At 30.9% G+C, this 21,410-nt stretch overlaps 2 protein-coding genes and 1 long non-coding RNA gene across 5 annotated transcripts in view; 2 read left to right on the top strand and 1 right to left on the bottom strand.

The window, feature by feature from the left end:
* The first annotated feature begins 2,574 nt into the window (after positions 1 to 2,574).
* Positions 2,575 to 4,151, top strand: LOC129910430 (uncharacterized). Its single transcript, XR_008771506.1, has 3 exons — positions 2,575 to 2,784; positions 2,869 to 3,605; positions 3,657 to 4,151. It is a non-coding gene; the product is annotated as an uncharacterized LOC129910430 (long non-coding RNA).
* Positions 4,152 to 4,927: 776 nt separating this feature from the next.
* Positions 4,928 to 6,911, bottom strand: LOC129910010 (cytoplasmic dynein 1 intermediate chain-like). Of its 3 annotated transcripts, none has more exons than XM_055987233.1 (5): positions 6,467 to 6,911; positions 5,964 to 6,418; positions 5,733 to 5,908; positions 5,357 to 5,576; positions 4,928 to 5,285 (listed from the first exon to the last, which is right to left on the bottom strand). In XM_055987233.1, exons 2-4 carry the CDS (start codon positions 6,150 to 6,152, stop codon positions 5,555 to 5,557), a joined length of 387 nt encoding a protein of 128 aa, XP_055843208.1. In that variant the 5' UTR covers positions 6,153 to 6,418; positions 6,467 to 6,911; the 3' UTR covers positions 4,928 to 5,285; positions 5,357 to 5,554. The 3 variants fall into 3 exon arrangements, with proteins under 3 accessions (XP_055843208.1, XP_055843206.1, XP_055843207.1); XM_055987231.1 differs by having other exon boundaries at positions 4,934 to 5,285; positions 5,747 to 5,908; XM_055987232.1 differs by having other exon boundaries at positions 4,934 to 5,285; positions 5,747 to 5,908; positions 5,964 to 6,407.
* A 2,972-nt stretch (positions 6,912 to 9,883) lies between these two features.
* LOC129908329 (AMP deaminase 2) overlaps positions 9,884 to 21,410 on the top strand; it is a 46,112-nt gene continuing 34,585 nt past the window's right edge. Inside the window, exon 1 of the mRNA XM_055984744.1 lies at positions 9,884 to 10,490. Coding sequence (XP_055840719.1) covers positions 10,379 to 10,490 — 112 coding nt within the window. The 5' untranslated portion in view covers positions 9,884 to 10,378. The remainder of the gene's footprint in view (positions 10,491 to 21,410) is intronic.

Genomic DNA, 21,410 nt, shown 5'->3' with positions numbered 1-21,410 from the left:
AAATCGGAAGCGCAATACTGCAATTTTCTTAAAGAAACCTGTTGACCACTTAGATTTTGAGATATCAAAAATTTCTATTTCCAATATCTTTGAGAAAAATATTATTAAAAAAAAAAGAAAATATTTGATCAAATACGGCGTTTTGAGATTGCATAAGAAGTTTTGCAAAAATTTAACGGTGATGTAATTGGACGTCAAAATACTAAAAAAATTATCAAAATTATAAAATTCGGAATTGGACTGAAATCCGAAAAAAAAATTATCACAATCCTCATCGTCAGCTAAGGCTCTTACTCAAACAAACCCAAACAGCCATTTCAGAATTTGGAGGGGGCTCGAGCATCTGTGCTGCCTCTAAATCTCTAAGATTTACGAACAAGTTTTAGTTAATCATGTACATTATGATGAAATCAGCTAAATAAAAACGTGATCTTGAAGACTTGGGGGGGGGGCTTGAGCCCCCTGAGCCCCCCCCTCAATACGCCACTGATATGTGCCCATGATTATGAAAGTGGACTAAGTCACTTTTTGCATTGTTTGAAGAAAAACTTACCTAATAATTTTCTTATAACGATTTAATTATATTTCTTTTATGAAATCACTAGAGGAGCAATACAGAAGTTAATTTACTGCAATTTCGCTTTCAAATAAACTTTACCCCTTAAATAATAATTATTTTTAGGCTAGATTTGATGCCAGTTTTAGGAGTGACTTAGTCCACTTTCATAATTAAGGGCACATATAAAAACTAAAATTGTTAATAAATTAACCTATTTAAAATAAACGGTTTTTTTACGTAACGTATTTGATACGTAAGGTAAGATTTCGAACGTAACGTAACATAAGATATCAGCTGCAAAATTTCAGACGTCAAAAATTTAAGAGTAAATACGAAAATCAAAACAAAAGAAACCGAATAAGAAAACAGAAAGAGTATAAAATCAATATCCAAATAAATCATTTGTTAGTGATGCCACTTTATGGAAATTAGCAAAACTATTTTGAAAATTCGTATTTGCTTAAATAGGGTAGAGTTGCCTATTTTCGGCCGTCTCCAGTTTCCGGCCACCTTTCGAAAAATCGTGATAACTAGGGATTTCGAAGGATTTTATTCCAAATTTTCGCTTGTATGCTGTGCCAAGAAATAAGAGAACAGCATAAAAGCAAAATTTTGGAATAAACCTTATGAAATGCCTAGTTATAACTATTTTCCGAAAGGGCTGGAAACTGGAGACGGCCGAAAATAGGCAACTCTACCCTACACTTCAGCAGTTTAACCCTCTACTGCATGAATTAATATTAGCGGACGAAAAAATTAAAAAATGCTTTACATGGGTTCTTAGAGTTCTTTCAAAACGGTTTTCATTAAAAAAGTTTGTTTAAATTAATTTGTTTAAAAAATTTGTTTATAAGCCAAATTTGGCTTCGTGTGCATTAAGGGGTAAGAAATTTTACTAATTTTATTTGTTCAGATTATGTAAAGAATACAATTAAAATTATCAAAAGATAAATATTTATCATTTAAAAACAAAATGAAGTAAAATAAATACATTGCATGACAAAAGGTTAAGAATTAATTTAAATTTGGCTCATTTTAAGCCATGGAACCGAGAAAAGCTATTTGTTTTTTCCGTTATATATATTTTTTCTGGTTCACATTCTTTCCACTGTCGAAGTAAGTCTTCCTCCAACATTTTTACCCACTCCCAGATCTTACAAAAACTAAAAAGTAATAAAATGATTGAAAAATATTATAGGTGAGCCCCCCTTCCCCTAAAATTTTTGTGGTTACGCCGCTGGAAATGGGCTTAACATGAGAAAAATGTCTCTAAAAGCGAAGGGGCTTCATTTCTGAAGTAAAACATAGCTTCCAAGTAAAAAAATAATGTAGAGGAAAAAATTTTCCAACAAAAAAATTTAACAAATTGTGTAGATTTACAACCCCTTAATGCATACGAAGCCAAATATGGCTTCCGTACTTTTTGCCCTCCCAAGACCAGGCCAATAATTTTTTTTCAATCAAAATTGGTTCATAGTATACACAATTAGACAGTCGATCAAAAATTAATTTTTAATTCCATTTTACTTACCAAACAAACGCAGTAATTAACACTTAAAGTATGAATTTATTCTACACTTTCGATTTCAATGCACACGACTGATCGACTCACCTGTGATCATAAAATACACCTTTATTTTGTGCCGGACACACGAAAAAACTATGTCTATGGGTGCTCAGAAACACAAAGAAGGAGATTGTATTGAATCTTTAACATTTTTTTGTGAAAGAGAAGAGAAAAGTGCATACAAACAGACAAAACCATATTTGGCTTCGTATGCAGTAGAGGGTTAAGATCTTTAAAACCTTAGGTAGTATTTTGAATATTAAAAGATATGAAGATGCTAGAAATGAATTTCTTTTATAACACTTGCAAAGAATGCTGACGCCTTTTATATAAACTTGTTCAAAATGACTAAAACAATAGGTGTGTTTTTTTGTTTATCTATATAGATTTTGTGCAAAAAAACGACATCGAGATTTTTGAAAACAAAACAATTTAAGTGTTAAAAACAACAAAAACTTTATCTGTATAGATTTTTGAAAAATCCAGATAATTATCCAGATTTTACTTTCTCTCGATAGAAAACAGTACTGCCAAGGTGCATTACACTTATTAAATGTCAGATTCCATTAAACGACAGCTGCAGGTGACAGATATATGACAAAAAAATATAATATTTAAAATTGAATTCAATTAGGAATAACAAACAACACAAATCAATGTAAGTAGGTACAAGCATATATTTGGAAAAAGATAAAAATTGTACCATAAACTTTGTTTTTTAAATTTAATTTAATTATTTTAGGATTCACGTATTTGCAAGAGTGCGATATCTTCCACAAAACCAAAGAAAAAACCTGAAAAGCAGATGGAAAGTATATCAATTTATTCTTACAATGAGATAGCATATTTATCTTTTTTCTAGGAATTATTTCACAAAAGAAGAATTCTGTGTACTGTGCGCTTGTTTCTTATACATGTCGGTACCTTCAAACCTTACAGCCAAATGTAATGTAAATGCTCTCGGAATGCCAGCTCGTTTGCGAAAACATCTATTCTTTGACTATAAACATGGTTAAATGAAAACAAAGCTCTTGTTAATCAATCGCCTCATTATGCCCACCACAAAAACTTATAACTTTTTAAAAAGATACACGTCATGTCTGTGCGCTGCGAAGAAAAGCAAATACAAACATACCTCCCGAAAAATATTCCTTCAGGAAATACTTTTCATCCCAAACAGCAGACAGCAACAAGCAAGACAATCCTAACATTGCATTGCAGCTCATTCAATACCCAAATCCTTCAACTCCCTAAAATCTCCCTCACTTTATGTAAATGGTATCAGAACCAAGACCCGTTGATGAGAAGCCATCTTAGAAGAAGATCACTTCACTGCCTGTGCAAATGATGGTGTCGACATGTGCATGTAAAGTGAAGTGTAGAAACAATGGCATCTTGAAAGTTGATGTATAAGAAATATTTTAAAGAACGTTATGGTAATTGTTTCAGAGCATCATTTAGGTCCCCAATTGGTTACAGGTAATTTTTTTATTTATTCTCCTTTATTGGTTCGATATATTCCTTCTTCAGATGTACTCTGCCTGCATTGATGTCGTCCTGTTTCTGTACGAAATGTCTTCTACAAATGGCTCTAAGGCCTCCATCGAGATCCCGAGAAAATGATATCTGCATGAATTTTCTTCGCAATTACTTTCCCCTCCTTAACAGCTAGGAAGGAATTTAGGCAATACACATGGATTCCCAACCCAACTCAACCAACCCTACAACTGGACATAATGGGTCTGAACACCCCCGAGCACAACCTATACAGCAGACTTTTTAGATTAAGTTAATCCATGTATTATATTTTATAACTTTGTTCATTATTTAACGTTAGGCTCCCTTTGTGCCAACAAAATTTTGTAACTATCAATGTATCTTAGAAATAAGTTATTTTAAGTCAATTGTAAATAGCAAGTTCAATAAACCAAAATTGAATTCCAATACACATGGATAAACAAAAAAACATATTTGCAAGCTAGCATTCTTGATCCAGCTGTGGGAGTCCTTACAAAGGCGGGAGATTTTGTTTTATATTTTCTTCCCCGAAACGTAATCCGTTTTGCTTTTTCTCAATAAGATTTATTTGACCAGTTTCCAATCCGATATGAAAATTAAATAAACAAATTTGTGCGCGCGTCACTGCATAATCTCAGAACTGTTTCTTTTTTGTTTGTTTTGTTGCTTGCTAGGTATACAACAAAAGTCTCATAACCAACTCCAAGTTGAAGCAGAACTCAAATATTCACTCTGGCGAGTGAATACAAGATTTTACGAATTTCTGCAATAGGTTAAAGTTTATTTAATATTTTGTGTTCTTCTAAAGAGAGCTGGAAAACTTTCAATAAAACTAGATACGAAAGTGTTTTGTTGAAAATGACTCAATTAATATCTGATTAATATGTTTGAAATATTATTCTAGTTTCGCTAGTTAATTCCTTATGTTTGGTTCATTTTAAGAGATGAAAATAAACTGCTTTGCTAATAAACGTGGTTAACGCAGAAAGGGGATGATATGCCTTCCTACTACTTTAAATCTGGAAAGAAATCTACGCCCTTAGATGAAGCTAATGCCGAGGAAAAATCAACAAGAAAGAAGAAGAAAAGCGACACGGAGCAGAATAAAATTGTAACCACATCACAATCCCAGTCACAGTCACATCAACCACCACAACCACTGCTCCTACCAAAGTCTCAATCACCTCCCGCCGTCCAGTTTATGAAACTAAAAGCTAATGCTAATTTTTTTTTATCATTCGCCACAATTAAGATAGAAAATCATTTCATGTGATCACTAAGTAATTTAAGTTTTTATTCTTTTTAGGGATTATAAGTTTGGGTGTAAGGCTTGATTGAAAAAAATTACTGTTAAAACATAATAAGTAAATTGAGTCTATATGAGAGATGATTCAATAGATTAAGTACAATTGAACAAATTTTACTTTATATTCCAACTGTTGTTAAACAAATTCGTTTCACTTTGCATAAATATTTAATATACAATCAAAAAGTTAAAACAATATTGGTTCAATTAAAAACAAAACAAAATTAATAAATTTTATCTCATTCAACTCATTGTGCCACATGCGTATAGCTCCTCTAGACAAGAGTTCTTCATTATGCAAATTATGATTAGCCTGGTTATTAATCACAGCATTCCTGAAAGTTTAAATAATAAAAAAAAACATTTTAAACCATTCGAAAATACAAAAAGTTCGCGACTTAGATACCTGAATTGATTTGACTTCGATTCTCCAGATTGTCGATTTCAATAGTAGCTTTTTTATCCAATTAAACATAATGCAGCAAAGCAGAAGTAGATGGATTAATAGACATAAACCTCCATCTTATCTTAAATAAACGTCTTGATGACTGGAAAATGTTTTTGTTTATACAGGGCCAGGGAGCTGTTGTGGGATGAAGTAGGCTTAAAGAACGAGTGGCTTGGTTCTGGAAAGAATCAACAAGTTTTGGATGTTAAATATTACGTATTAAGATAGTTGGTATACAAAAAAGTAACAAAAATCCACTTTGGCACTCATTCACCTTGTGAAAACAATAAAAAGGAGCGCTTTGCATTTTAACCAATATGATTTTTGAGCTTACTGAACATAATTCACCTTAAGATTCCATAACTTAATTGTCCAATCAATGGAAGATGTAAGGAACAAATCACCAAAATCTGGTGTAGATTGATTTAGATGAGTTGATATTCCCGTCACTGGACGCAAAATGCTTCTCATAGACTTCAGACACACCCGAACGTATTCCATGTCGATAAGCTTTTAGAAACAACAATTTGTTTTAAGCAAATGGTAAATCACAACAAACTCTTACCAGAATAAACATTGCCATTGCTAGATTGTTAATCTCATTCGATGAAAAGAACATGAAAGTGATAGCAATTGGCTTCGATTGCCGTTGCTGCAATTCCAGTGTATCTTGCGGCATCGACAACATATCCAAACTCCAAGAGCAAAGCTTGCCATCGGATGAGATCGATATCACATTGTGTGTGCCAACCATTTGCAAACAGTACACTGGGTTCGTATCTTGTGGTGTCCTCTGGATGGGGGTGCGCTTTTGCACTCGATTATCCCAAAGCACAATCTGACCGGAATACGTTCCACCGAGTATAAGATTTCATTGAATTGAATTTAGTAAAGCATGTTGACATAACGGCACTCTGACAATGGAATACATCTTCGGGTGCTTGTTTTTTATATTTTGTGTTCCAGACCATTACAACACCACAACACCATCTGGTTCATTGGGACTCTCCTAGGGAAGTTCTTTAATGGGTTTTAGGTAGAATCGTACGATACAATACAAATGCAAACCTCATTTTTGTGATATGAAGCAACAACCAGTTCAGGAAAATGTGTTGACCAATCCATTGAAGTGATGCATCGATTCTTAGACTATGGGTCTTCGTAGAAAGCTCGATTCAACGACAACCTAGCATTTGTCCTCCCATCGTTTGACTCTTCATTATCACCACCTCCAATGTAGTCTGTGTAGATGTCGACATTCTCAGATAGAGCCCTTCTTTTTTGTGTTTAAGTGGTGTTATGGCTGATGCAACTTCCTTTACAATGGGCAAACCATGTGGTAGAATTCCTGGTGGTAGTTTGGAATGGAACCTAACACAGCTAGAGGAACATGACAATCGACAAACCAGGAACAATTCTACGAATTTTGTTTGTTTGTTTCTTTCTCTTTGTTTTATTAAATTTTAATTTTTAAAATAAAAAAGCAAAAGCAAACTTTTTGACAGACAGCTGTCTAATTAATGTTCAGTGCTGCCAAAGGGTTGCACGGATTTAAAAAATCTCGATGTCGTTTTTTTGCACAAAATCTATATAGATAAACAAAAAAACACACCTAATGTCTTAAAATGTTTAAAATATTAGGGTCAGATTTTTTAGATATTTCAAAACTAAGATCCTCAGGATCAATATGTCTATTGATCCTGAGGATCTTAGTTTTGTCGATTGTTGATCATCGAAAATGGAATTTGGTATTGTGAATCTCTATTGTGAACGATGTTTTTTGTTTCCGTTAGAACTTTTTCTTTAGCAAATTTGCTATCGACTCAAATCAAGTTCATACATAACTAAAAATAGCAAATATATTTGTCGAAAGTGATACACAATAGCTACCAAAACAGATATTTATCGTTTCGATCGACTTTTATCGCAACGAAAGTTAAACGAAAATTGCGATAAGGGCTGTTTTTTTACTTTTTTATATATTAGTACAAAGACTCCCAGTTAGAAAAAGAATTTAAAGAAATAGTGAAAATTCTGCATATGAAAGCAGACTTGTCATCGAGTCCTTTTAGGTTTTTTTTTATTATGAAGTAATCAAACAGTATTAAATTTATTATTTCTAAAGAAAGGGACAACAATATTGAATTTCATGGCTCTCATCCCTCATTTTTGTATAAGGTTAGGTTGAGTTGGCTCCCGCCATTTGGAAAAGATCCTCTTAACAAATTAAAGTTTGAATTTCTTAAAATTAAAGTTGCTCAAGCATATTTCTAATTCTTTAATTTGTATATTGATTAGGTACATATATCAAACGTAAGAATGACATTTAATGCTGGATTTACATACTTCTGCATTTTAAGATCTGCATTGAAAGGAGACACAATATTTAAGAACCACAGATGTTGGATAGAGAGAGTAGATGAAAATGCAGACATCTTCACAAATGCAGATTATAAGAAGATTATGGCGAAGACGAACATGTTCGTCTTCATCAATGCCTCTCCTTCATACGTACGGATTGTACATATTGTATTTTGTATCCATCCCCCTTTACTTTTCTGCATGCAGACGTATGTAAATCCAGCATAGTACCTATTGTTTGAAATAGGAAATAAAATTATGTTTGTGAATTAAAAAGAATTGTTCTTTTTTGTTTTAATTGAGTTCTCTGTTCTGGTTCATACTTAATTTAATTGTTAAATTTTCATTTTCGTACTCAGATGGGATGGGACTTTAAAAAAAAAAAATGTCGAAGTAGATTTGAACAAATAACGCAGTAGATTCATTTTTATCGCAGTAGATTTTTATATTAGTATAGAATTTCATAAAAACTAACAAAACTAAACATTTATTTCTTTTTAAGAAAAAATAACAAAAACAGAACAAAACCAAAATGTATGCATTGACTGCATTCAGAAACACGATCAAATAAAAATAATATGTTCATTATAGACTGATTCAAAAAAAATTTTTTTTTGTTTGTTGGAAATGACGAAAAAAATACTGTAAAAGTTTCAGCCCTTAATATTAACATTAAGTATTTTCCATATGATTCATCAGAAAGACTAGACTTTCTTGTATAAAATTGAACGCTCTACAAAAAAGCTTTTATTAATTTTTTTGATAAACTGCCCCGTTTCGAAGTTTTTTAACCTTAAAATATAAAATGTATTTTTTTCTTCATTTTTGTTCATTTTTTTGACGAAACTATTAGGTTTTTCCAAAAATTTGGCAAACTTTTCGAATATTTGTATTCTATGTTGTGTTTTGGTTTCACAGATCCTTTATATAACTCTCAAACCCCTAATACTGTCATATTAGATTTCTTCAATAAATTCGAATTATTCTTTTTTTCAACTAAAAATTATTTTAATTAATTTTTCGCGTCAGTTTTTTTTTTAATTTTATAAATGCAATTTTGTAGAACGTTTTATTTTATACAAGAAAATGATCAAATCTAGCTCTTTTGATGAATCATTAAAAAGTTATAAAATTCCAAACTCAAAAACACAATCTTTCCCATGTAAATCATATGGGAAATAGAAATTTGCGATGCGGCGGTACTTAATGTTTATTAAGGGCTGAAACTTTTACAGTATTTTTTTTCGTCATTTCCAACAATATTTTCGGTAATGCTTAGAACAAAAAAAAATTTTTTTGAAACAGTCTAATGTTCATAACATTTTTTCATGAGATTCACGTGGAAATTTCCAACCCGAAACATTTTTGTTCGCATGGAATTTAAAAAACTATTGTAAGTTTCCCCCGAATGGAATTTACATTTTCGGCAAAACTAGTTCCTTGTGCGTCACTAAAATTTTAGCTAGAAAAGACCTGTCGACTACCTCACTTATTACTTGAAAAAAATTTCAAAATACGGAGAGTTTTCTGAAAGTGAACAACTTTCCGCACGGAACTTATAATAGGGTAAAAGTAAAATTGAATTTTTTCGGAAATCTTGTTCACATGAAACTCGCCGATTTATTTTAAAACAAAAAGTGCAGTAGATTTTATTTAAAGGCAGTAGATTTGTTTCTTGAAAAAAATGCAGTAGATCTACTGCAATTGCAGCAAAGTCACATCCCTGGCACAGAACGAGGTTTTTTTCTTAAAAAAAACCTAAATTTCACGAACAAACATGTAAAAATTTTTTCGCACGGTGTTAAATTTTATTCTTTTTTCAAATTCCAAAAAAGTGTCAGCCCTTAAAACATTAAACAATTTCTCTTAATTCTTTTCATTTCTCTTACAATAAATTTAAATGGCGCATGTCAAAATATGGTGAAAACAACAAAAGAAAATGATAAAGAAAAAACATAAAAACAAAAACAACAAAACACGAAAACCGAAACGAAACACCGCAACAAAAGCAAATTGGAAAACACATTTTTTTTGTGTTGGCAATTTTTTTCTTCTTCTTCTTCCTTCTTGTTCTTATTTCTTTTTGCTTCTTCTAAATCCAGTAGCCGATGAACAGCGCAGTGTTTTTTCGTCTGCCAAATCGTGAAAATACAATAAATTGAAACTCTCCATACATCATACAGCTCTCTCATATATAAAATTATTATAAATCCAATTGAAATTAAAGACCATTAAAAAAAAAGAAACAAGATATTTTACAATAACTTTTATTGCGCACAATAAAAAAAACGCATTTACTTAAAAAAACAACAAATTTACTTGTTTTTTACTTATTTTTTTATAAGTTTACTTTTCTTTTTCCACTCGCACTAAATTCATCCAAGGAAAAACAAGGTGAACAAAAAAAAAATCCAATACAAAAAATTTTCCTACTCTCTTGTCTTGTCGTCGGTTTCCGCGAAGTGGATTCCGGAATTTAGGTCAAAACAAAAGTAAATCAGAAAATTTTTTTTTTTGTTTTCATTGAGTGTGAATTGTAAAAACGAAAGAAAAAATCCATTAAAAACCAAAACAATTAAGAGTTTTTCTTCCAGTCACTTTTTTTTGTTGGTGCCAAGGATGCAAACTTATACCGATGCTCTAAACGTTAAGGGCTCTAGAAGTTTTGCATTCGACGTCGATATGGAAATGGATATGGAACATGTAGAAACAACTACCAAGTCGAAGACAGGTAAGATTCTAGAGTAACATCATCATCATTTATCTTATCTCTAACCTTTTCTTTCTATGCAAAAAAAAAAAACAATGACGCATTTCTATTTTAAAAGTCCTTCCTTTGAAGATAGGAAAAAAAAAAAAGTCTGATTGGAGTGGGTTTGGTTGGACTACCGTCATTTCATCATCAAAAGAGCCTTCCCATTTAAAAAGAAAACGAGGCAATTTTCTTAAATTTATTGATTAATAGGACATTCGTGTTGGCTCTTGTGATAAAGATCGAGAGATTCCATGACAAAATCGTTTTCATTAAAGAAGGTAGCTTCTATTTCACGTAGGCAAGAAACTTATAGTATAGTATAGTAGGATGTGGGTTTTATAAATATGGGGGATGGAAAAGTAATCCCACCACAATTTCTAGTGGTCATGGACGGGTAGAGGGTCGAGGTCATTCAAAAAAGCTCCATTTACATATTGAATGTTTTATTTTTTTTTTTTAACCGTGCTTTGGAGCTTTTTTTTTTTTGATTAAGTTTAACAAATAAATATAAAACTAAAAATATTTGCACAGCTGGCTATAGTACGGTTGTTTCTATTCTACATTAATTTTTTGTCGTGTTGTTTATTTATTTTAATGCATCACCACCGTCACTGTCTGTTTCAGTTATAGTTGGGTTGGTTCTTTTGTGACAAATTCAATTGGAATGTTATCGCATTTTTTTTCTAAATTAAGATTCCAGTTAGATTGGTTATGAATATCTAACTAGATAGGTATCGCATTCGGTACTTGAGACCATTTGGTAATTTGTGTTGATTTTCCCAGACAGCAATACCAAGTGATCAAAGGAATTTTGTTATGTTTTTGTAAGTCGAGCTTGTATAGATATTTCCGGTAGGTATCTGAAGTAAAATTTAAATTGCATTTTCAGTAGGTAGTAGTTAGGTACCTAGTATTTTATTAATACAAATCATAAAAGCATTTGTTTTTACAGATTTAATGACTGCTATTCCCATTACCCATTTCACTCACAGCCGATGACCGGCTAACCGACTCCAAATACCTATTATGCTTTTTTTTTATATTCGTTTTTGATTTGTACTTGTGAAAGCACCAATAAGAATGTGTTTCCAACAGCCGGTTAACCGATTCCGTTTGCTCGGTTGCCGGCTGTTTGTGAAATGGGCCTTACGCTATTAAAATACTCCGTGACTTGAACTTTCTACAAAAAATGGTATTGGCCCTTAATATATTTACATACACATTTAAATATTGTGCCTAATATTCATTTAAGCTAAAGAAAATTAAGACTGGTCATTGGCTCTACTACTCGACGTGTTCATAATTAAAAAAAATTACAGTACTATCTTGGGTGTACACTGTACATGTACAGTTTGTACAGTACACGACTTAAATTTCTTACCGTGAGAAACTAATGAATTACCTTTGAAAAATTCTTGTATTGAACATTTTTATTCAACTGTTGTTTTCTTCCCCAAATTTGTGTAGAAGTTTTATCAATTTGCATTTATATTTTTTGAGTTTTTCAATAAAATGGTTATATATTTTTACTATATTCTTGATCAGAACTCCACGATATTTATATTCTTTAACAACTTCGACAGGATTTCCATCGTAAAATTCTCATTCAAGTTATTTTTTATACTCCCTCCCATCTTTATAATCATGATTTTGGATATGTCTAGGTTGACCACAAGATTTCACAGTTATTCATCATAAGCTGTAGAGTTTCCGGAGAATAGGCCTTCATCACTGTGTCATCTAGAAATAAAAAAGCTTTGATTTATATTCCTTCAAATTTAATGCCGCCCAGGTAAATAGTCCATCAAAGGCGAATAGATATGGGCTAAAGGCGCAGCCTTGGGTTTTCAAACCATTCTGATTGAAATTCAAACTGATTTATGAGTTGGTATCATCCTAGAGAAATGTACATAATTCTTACGTAATGTATTTTGGTTTAATTAACTCAAAAATTGAATTGGTTCATTTAGTTTTTGAGACATTTCATGCTAATTTTTTAGTTTTAATTATCACATGCGTTTTTAAAGTTTCACTGGAAAAACTTAAATCAAATGTAATGTACCTATTTGGGATCAGAAATTAAAAAAAAATAAAACATAATAATTTGAAAACTAGAGCTGCTATTATTGTGTTCAGAATCAGCCCCTTAATTTAGTCAAATTTAACAACAGATTTAGTTAGATTTAACAAATGTATGAACAATTTGTTTGTTGAGCATTGTAATTAGTCTATATTTTCTAATATTTCTGAAACCAGTAGGTGTTCGTAAGTTTTAAAAAATAGTTAATTGTTGAGAGACTGATCCTGTTAACAGTGCCTATTCAAGTGCCAAGTGCAAATCTGGAAGAATTTCATTCGCACCGCTAGATTTCGAGTACTTGTAAAAAGTAAAAACTAGTATGATAGCCCTACGATAAGCCCAGATATGAATCCTTGTTGGGGACCTACCTTGGGAATGATTAAGACATAATCTACCCTTCCAAAGACACTAGGTAGGTTAAAATCTGGTCTGATCTAGAAATGGGACAATTTGGATGGCACTACCATAAAATTCTTATTCAGGGCATGCTTTTGCGAATTATTGCTTGATTACATGTTTAAACCTAGTACGCTGCTGAAGCGAAAAGAAAATTTTTCCAATTCAAAGTCAAAAACTCTTTTAGAGCATAGAAAATGACCTGGAAAATTAAATGTGAGTGACAAATGATGGAAAAGTTGACAAATATTCTAGCAAAGATAAGAGTTTCGTTAGTCAAGCTGAAAAGCATTTTCGTTTACGACTTCGTTGTGCTGGTTTACTAAGAATATTTTGTTTCGCTCCAGCAGCATACTAGGGCTTAGGGGGCAAATATGTCTACAACCCTTGTATATAGAAACTAGTTTATATACAGGGTGTCCCAAAAGTAATGGATCAAACGAAATATGCTGATAGGCCAACTTTAGAGCTCTCAGAATTTGGTAGCTTGTTTATCCCAAATCCTTTCGGTTTTCGATTTAATGCAGTTTTTGTGAAATTTCGAAAAATCCCGACTTTGCAACAGTATTTTGCTTCCTCCGCTCATAATTGATTTTTGTTTTTTACAATTCTTTCACTAAAACATTGCCTAATAATAAGAAATAATTAATTGATCAAAATATTTTTCATTTCATACTCCATTTTGCTGCAAATTAATTAACAGTTCCGTGTTTTATAAAAACTCAATTTCTTTCTTTTATTTCAGAGCAACACCCTGAAAACAATTTGTATGGTATGGCACTGGTTTATTATTTTGAAAACTTTCCGTGTTATTGCAGTTTTCAAAAATGTATAAAAATTTCCAAAGTTGAAATTATAACGAAAGATATAACAATTTGAATGCAAAAAAAAACAGACGTTTTCAGAGCAAAATAACAAACAAAAATCGAGGCTTTTGTTCAAAAAGAAATAAACAAACAACAGTTGAAAAAATTTGTTTATTTTTCCTTGTTATTTTTCTCTGAAAGACCCTGTTTTATTGCTTTTAAATTGTAAAATCTTCAGTTCTAACTTCAACTTTGGAAACTTTTATACATTTTTGAAAACTGCAATAACACGGCAAGTTTTCAAAATAATAAACCAGTGCCATACCATACAAATTTTTTTTCAGGGTGTTGCTCTGAAATAAAAGAAAGAAATTGAGTTTTTATAAAACATGGAACTGTTAATTAATTTGCAGCAAAATGGCGTATGAAATAAAAAAAAAATTGGTTAATTAATTATTCCTTATTATAAGGCAATGATTTAGTGAAAGAATTGTGAAAAACAAAAATCAATTATGAGCGGAGGAAGCAAAATACTGTTGCAAAGTCGGGATTTTTCGGAATTTCACAAAAACTGCATTAAATCGAAAACCGAAAGGATTTGGGATGAACAAGTTACCAAATTCTGAGAGCCCTAAAGTTGGCCTATCAGCATATTTCTTTTGATCCATTACTTTTGGGACACCCTGTATACAATGCTACAACTTATGTCGTTTTCTATTGACGAATCTCAGAATGAGATTTGTGAATTTGACAGCTGAAAGGGGGGGTGAAGAGGGGAAATAGTGGACAAATCTCAGATTTCATGATCTATTTGCGTCCAGAGATTCAAAAAAATGACAAAAAAATGAATCTGAGATTCAAGAATCTGATTCTGGATTTTTATCAAGATTCACGCATACAAACACAAGCACTTTCACATACACTCCTCTGTTTGACATTTGTCTGAACATTTGTTGTTGTTTTATTTTTTTATACGCACAGATTTCGCACACAATTACAAAACTAGATTTCATATTCTAATGGAGGACGTGTTCAAAAAAATAAAAATATACAATGTTATTTTATGAAGGATTTGCCCCTTTTATTTAATGTATGTCTTATTTTTAAAATCTTTCTTTAACTTTTTATTTTTTATGCGTAGCATACATATAATTAATAACGACTGTTTTTGTATTTTGTTTCAAAACGTGAATTGCTTAAACAATTATCATTATTGCCTCCTAAAGAGCAAAGATTATTTAACTTTGAGTCTCATTTGAGGCTCTCTTTCGATTTAATCAGTTTTTTCATGCTTCTTTAATTTCAAAATATTCTGAAATATTTCATTTCATTGTGAAACCAATTCTGTGTTGATATGATGTGAACATCAACTAACATGAAACTCTAGAATGCATTTAAATGTATAATCTAGTTTTAAGCTGTGGGATGTAGTCGCTTTTTTTTTTTTTTTGTTAAATAACAGTTTGCTCTGTCATCCTACACAATTTTGTATTTGTTTCTTCTACCTTAGGTGGTTAACAAAAAATTAAATAGAAATCAAGAATATCTTGCCACTAATTTGCCTACTTTCTGTTTATTTAGCGTTTTATTTTTATGGGAATATTCCATCGACCAACGCCTTAAAAAAAAAACTGAAGACAACAAATAAAAAAAAAACAGACATAATTTTTCCCAAACAACTCGGATACATGGAAAAATTAATATCAAATTGTGGTATTTTTTTGTTTGTCCATAAAATATCGAATTTAGAGTTTTTATTTCATTTGTTTTTTTGGCAAAGCACCTTATGGCACTTAGTCCATTGGCTCGATGAAAGTTGTAATATATCGAATTAATGACCCCGCATGGCGTGAGTCGTATGGCTCTCTCTCTATACAATGTGTCGAGAAACTCATAGAATAATGAAAAAAATAGGCTCTTCCAGAGTAAAATATTATATGACTGTGTTATTTGTTTTTGTTTTGGAACAATGCCAAATTTTTTTTCAGAAGTAAATTGCAAAGTTATTACCTGCATTCGGCATATCGAATAGAATATTGCCTTGAATAGGATGACTCATTTAATGTTTTTTTCTTTTCTTCTTTGTTTGCAATTGGATACAAAGAAGACTTCTTCTTAGAAAATGTTGTCAAATTGGGAAATTGATTGAGATTTTTGTGACTAACTTTTGTTTTCTATGAGACTGTATTATGTCTCTTATCTTAGTGATTGTTGACGTATCAGTCAAGAAAATAAACTGATATTTTATGACCCAAAGCAAAATCATAAAAAACAACCGATAACAACAAGCAACTGTAGTCTCAGTGTCTGTCTAAATATAGAATGTTAATATTGCCTTTTTGTTGATATTATGTACTTGATAATAATAATACAAGTTTATTTAAAATTTCATGAATATGAAAATAAAATAAAAACAAAATAGGTAGTTGTAGATATTTGTGTGATTACTGATAACAATTTGACATGTTAATCTGCACTTAAGGTTGCTACAAAATCATTTCAACATTAAATTTATTAAGTTTAACATATTGGCGTAGATATTATGGTACTGTCAATAGTAGAGTTCTGATAATAAAAAAAATATTAGAATAGGTAGTTTGTTTAAATAAATGCCTTGACACGTAGTGTTTTTTGTTCCTGAAACATAATTAATAATCTTTTGAATATGGGTGATAACGTTAGATATTTTCAAAAATTGATTAGTTTTCGAAAAATTTCGAATGTGTTCTATACATTTTATTGGAAATGTTAAAATTTATAGGGGATTAAGTAAGACGTACATGTAGGTACATTGCGTTTTAACTTGTGTAAATAAAAATGCGGGGAAAGACAGAACCGGACCAAACGTAAGAGTTGAATGGCTAAAATCAAATCTCAAATCCCTATACTTAACTGTTCGTCCGAAGTAAGACTCGGAATTAAGCTGAAGCGCATTCCTAGCGAGGTGGCTGAAATTGTTTAAGAGCGAAGTGTAACTGGCTATCTCACTAGAGCATTGATTATAAAATTAAAGAGCAATTAAAAGAGACATTTCATCGATGTTGAAGAGAATCAATTGATCCTGTAACATATAATTGCACTATCACCTACAATTTTTTAAAGCTCTTTTTTGTAGTCTTTTAAGTAGGTGCAAAGATGTTCGAGCAACAACTGACCAAATATCATCAGATCAAAAAGTTTAAAGAATTTCCTACATCTTTTAAGAAAACTTATGAATTCAGTAGCATTGTTGATACCTTGAAATCAATTTTTATTCGAAAAAAGATAAAATAGTTTTCACAGCATACATGCCAAGGAAAGGACTGACAGCTTTAATGTTTCTTTGATGTAGATAACATTAATGGATAATGGAAATTTAAGCTTTAACAGCAAGAGACAGTATTGGCTTTTTGAAGCAATGAGGCAATGACACTATTGAAATAAGTGGGCATTAAGGTTTCTTCTAAACTGTTAAATCAATCAACTTAACACCAAGGACTTTTTTGTACAACGTTTAAGCCACTACAAGAACACATCCTACTTATTTGATAATAATGACTTTTCAGTGAATTAGAAATTTTTTTTTAATTTTGAACTCGAACATCTTTCCAAATGGTTAGATTAATGAAAAAAGTAGACATTTTTTAGAACAATCTGTTTTCTATAAAAAATATGCCATGCCCCTTTGATTATTATAATTGTTCAATTTGTTACAAAATTAAGAAAAAAAACTAATTTTTAATAATTTTCCCAAACTTTGGACCTCGAACTCGAATATCTTTTAAACCGTTAGATAAACGAAAAAAGCGTAGGTATACGACCTTTTTTTGTAGAGCGTTCAATTTCGTACAAGAATATGTAAAGAAATTTGCGAAAAAAATTTTTAAATATGAGATTGATGTAAAAATGAAAAACTGCGAAGCGGAGGGTCTTCCCATTTTTATTAAGAACTTATATTTGGTGAGTATGTTCTAGAGTTGTCTGGCAATCGATTTTTCGGAGTATAAAATAAAAAAATATTCCTTTTTTTTATCCACCTTAGTAGGTACACATGCCGTTTTTATGTGCTGTAATTTTTCAAAGGTGTTTAATCCGTACGGACAGTTTCAAGTTAAATAAGCTCAGGTAGGTACAAGTTTGTAGACAATTTTTTTTTGTATCTAAAACCTAAAACCTTTAGGTTAAGATATAAGTTTTTGAAGTGAAAACTTCTTTAGTATCGTAGTGATTTGAAACAAGATGAAACGAAAAAGCGACACGAAAAATCAATTGATCATAACTTTTTTGTTTTAATAGATAGCTGAATGAAATTTATACAGTAGATAGATAATAGAATTAACTATAATAATTGTACAAAATCAATTTCATATTAAAAATTCTGAGATAAGGGTGAAAAGATGTTCTTTTTCTAAACACGTTATATGTATCTTTTGTTATTTAACTTTAATACCCATGCTGATAATATGACCTTTCATTTGATATACCACACATTGCTTTACGTTCTCTACAAGTTACACAAGTACCGTAATCTCAGTTTGAAATTTCGACATGGTTGGCTTTAAAAATTCTTATTTTTTTTGTAGGCATGGTAGAAATATGATTGAAGCGTCATATAAAAGGTGAAATAATATTGATATAAAATTTATTATAGGTTGTCATTTAAAAAATGGATTTAATGGCGTTAGAAGAGAAAAGAGATTGATTGTTTTGCTTTTTTTTTTATGAAAACTAATTGGGTTAAACATATTCTAGCTCTTTTTGTAGATGTTGTATAGAGATGGTCGATATAAATATTTTGAGCTGAAACAATAAGCTTTCAGATGGTATAAAATTTATTGTAGGTTGTCATATAAAAAAAGTGATGGAATAAAAAAAATTATATTTTTTCGATTTTTTTTTTAGCAAGAAAAATTATTTTTAAGGTTTCACTTCAACCACGTGTAAATTGCACACATGATTTTTTTTTAAATATTGGACTTCATACAAAGAACCCAGCGCAGGGTTATATTCAATAGTTTTAAACCGCGTCAAATATTTTCATGTAAATTTAACTTAAAAAAATTTCTTGTGACAGTGTAAATTTTTAATATCAAGTTTCAACAGATTTAATAAAATACCCCTGATGGAGTCGAGAAACTACGATGAAACGTAGGGAAAAAGTATGAAATAAAGTTTTATTTCCATATAGGGGAAATAACCAAAAAAGCTCAATTCAACATAAAAAAACAAAAAAAAAAAAAATGTCGAATCAAGCAACTTGTATACCAAAAATCAGGCTGTAATTAATTTTTTTCTTTCTTTGACATTTTTTGTTTATTCTTACTGAGTCACGAAGTGGTATGAGCCGAAAATTTTATTATATCAGAAATTTCTGATAAAATATAAAATATAAAATATTTTATGCGCTTTAGTATTTATACATATTTTGAGTATGAAAAAAATCTTGTTTTGTTTCAAAATATTTCTATGAAAAAAGCCGGCATCATATTTATGTAGGTACGTGCGCATTTAATTTTTGTTTGGTTAATTTTATTATTAAAATATACGTCGTCATATTCATATCGAGTATTTACGAAAAAAAAAAAAATAAAATAAATATTCCTTCCTCATTAATTATTTTTAGAATATTTTCTGACAAAACAATTTATTCATTTTGAGTTCGCCCAAATTGCCACTTGAAATTTACCATGAATAACTACAAAAAAAAAAAAAAAAAAAACTCAAAACAATGCATAACTATTTTGCAAGCGCCTCTTCCCACACACAAATATGAACTTTGCAGAAAGTCACTGTCCCATCATCATCAACATGCAATATAAAAAGTACACCGAACTTGCTTAAATTGTTTGGCAAGGCAACAATTCTTCTGTCTTATATTTTGTTTCTTTGTTTTTTTCTTGAAGAACTTGCGTTTCCAAGGAATATTATTGTTTGCCAATTTTTGTTTTCATATAAACAAAATTAACGCTCTTCACTGTCGTTGTTTTGCTTTCGTGAGAATAGAGGTTTTGTTTTTTTTTTTTTTGTTTGGCTTATAAATATTTTTAGAAAAGCCGAAAAATTGTTTGCTATAAAGGTTACTGTAGACTGTATTTTTGTATTTAGCACACAATATAAAGAACACGTCTTCAAAAGTAATTGAAAGCTTTGAGCATAAACAAAAAATACCAAGACTGGAAACTTTCGTACGTCTTTCCCCCCAAAACCCTTTTGTGTACAGTGCTGTCTGTGAATATATGTGAAAGCCACCACGTTGGTAAATGACGTTAACACGCACACATTTATAGATTCACGACATTCCCCACACATCGGACACGAACACAACGATAGGTTCACGACATTCGCCACACCTCGCAGCTTGTAGGCAAACGTCAGTTGACCGCCGAGTTTCCAGTCTTGGTATTTTTTGTTTATGGCTTTGAGTTTGTTGAAATAAAGCAGTAGACAACGACTTCTTGACATAATTCAGAACTTAATCTCAAAACAGTTTGAAAAGTCCTGTTCTAGAAGACCTTTCAATTCTTTCTTCTATTCTGTTTGAATAAATTTTCTCTATCGATCGATCGACTCAAAACGGGTTTATGGTGCTAAGCCTGTGGAATACGGTGATTTCAGAACGAGTTTTTGGCGAAGTGATCACGGTTTAGGGAACCAAAAGACATTTGACTTTTCTTAGGAGCAAAGGAACACGTGAAAAAAATACCAAAAATGGTTTTCGATTAAAACCCTTAGAAATCTGGAATTAGATACACATCAAAGTAGAAATAATAAAAGGCACGACTGGTCGCACGTATTTGCATTTATCTTAATATTTTCTTACCATTTTGTAGCATCCATAAAAGACTAAAAATTTTAATTTAGTTTTATCATTAATTTTAAAAGAAATTTAAATTACGAAAAAACTTTTTTTAATGATTTTAATCTCCAAATAAATTATGTAGTTATGTTAGTTGTTGACTTCATGTATTAAAAGAATTTTTGGAATATTTTTTATTGAAAATTTGTAGAAACCTGTTTTTTGAAAAATTTGGGAAAAAATGTTTATTTTTTTTATCCAAAATTGATATTTTTGCTTTCGTGTTAAATAAACTTCATTGAAATCGAGAAAATCAGACGGTAGGTACAGAACACAAATTTTTTTAATCAAAATCTTTAGAGCTAGCTATTTTTGAGAAAATAATCTTAACAGTAAAAAAATTCTGGAGATGCAAACCCGAGTTATAGCTATACCTGGGGCATTTTTTAATACAAAATTATCCCAGTGTTTTTTAGCTGAAGTAGGCATTCCGCCGAGAATGAAAATGCATTCCGAATCATCATTTTCATTATCATCATTTAACCCTTTGTTTTCCGGTGGTTACAATAAGAAACCACCTTTTAACCTTTTTTTTTACTTTTTATCCCAATTAAATATATCAGCAATTACCTAGCTCAGAAGTTTACTAATATAATGATATTTACTAGTGCAATGGATATATTTTTTTCTGGCGCGATATTCAAGAAATATTTAAAGTTTTTTCAACGTTTTTTTAATTTTTTTGAGAAAAAAATTGTTCCGGGAAACAAAGGGTTAACTAATTCGACCTTCAAATGTCCTTGACATGAATTTCGATTCAGCGATCCTAAAAACATGAT

Source organism: Episyrphus balteatus, chromosome 2 (genome assembly GCF_945859705.1).
Source record: "Episyrphus balteatus chromosome 2, idEpiBalt1.1, whole genome shotgun sequence".
NCBI classification, from domain to species: domain Eukaryota; kingdom Metazoa; phylum Arthropoda; class Insecta; order Diptera; family Syrphidae; genus Episyrphus; species Episyrphus balteatus.
The sequence above is the reverse complement of the archived record's forward strand: the minus strand, read 5'-3'. Positions and strand labels throughout refer to the sequence as shown.

What these genes read in the sequence shown, in the direction of transcription:
- LOC129910010 (XM_055987231.1), bottom strand. Translation starts at nt 6,152, where the DNA reads ATGGTTGGCACACACAATGTGATATCGATCTCATCCGATGGCAAGCTT. An exon ending in CAATGGCAATGTTTATTCTG is followed by an intron (nt 5,909 to 5,963) that starts GTAAGAGTTTGT and finishes TGTTTCTAAAAG; the next exon opens with CTTATCGACATGGAATACGT. An exon ending in TTAAGTTATGGAATCTTAAG is followed by an intron (nt 5,577 to 5,746) that starts GTGAATTATGTT and finishes GATTCTTTCCAG; the next exon opens with AACCAAGCCACTCGTTCTTT.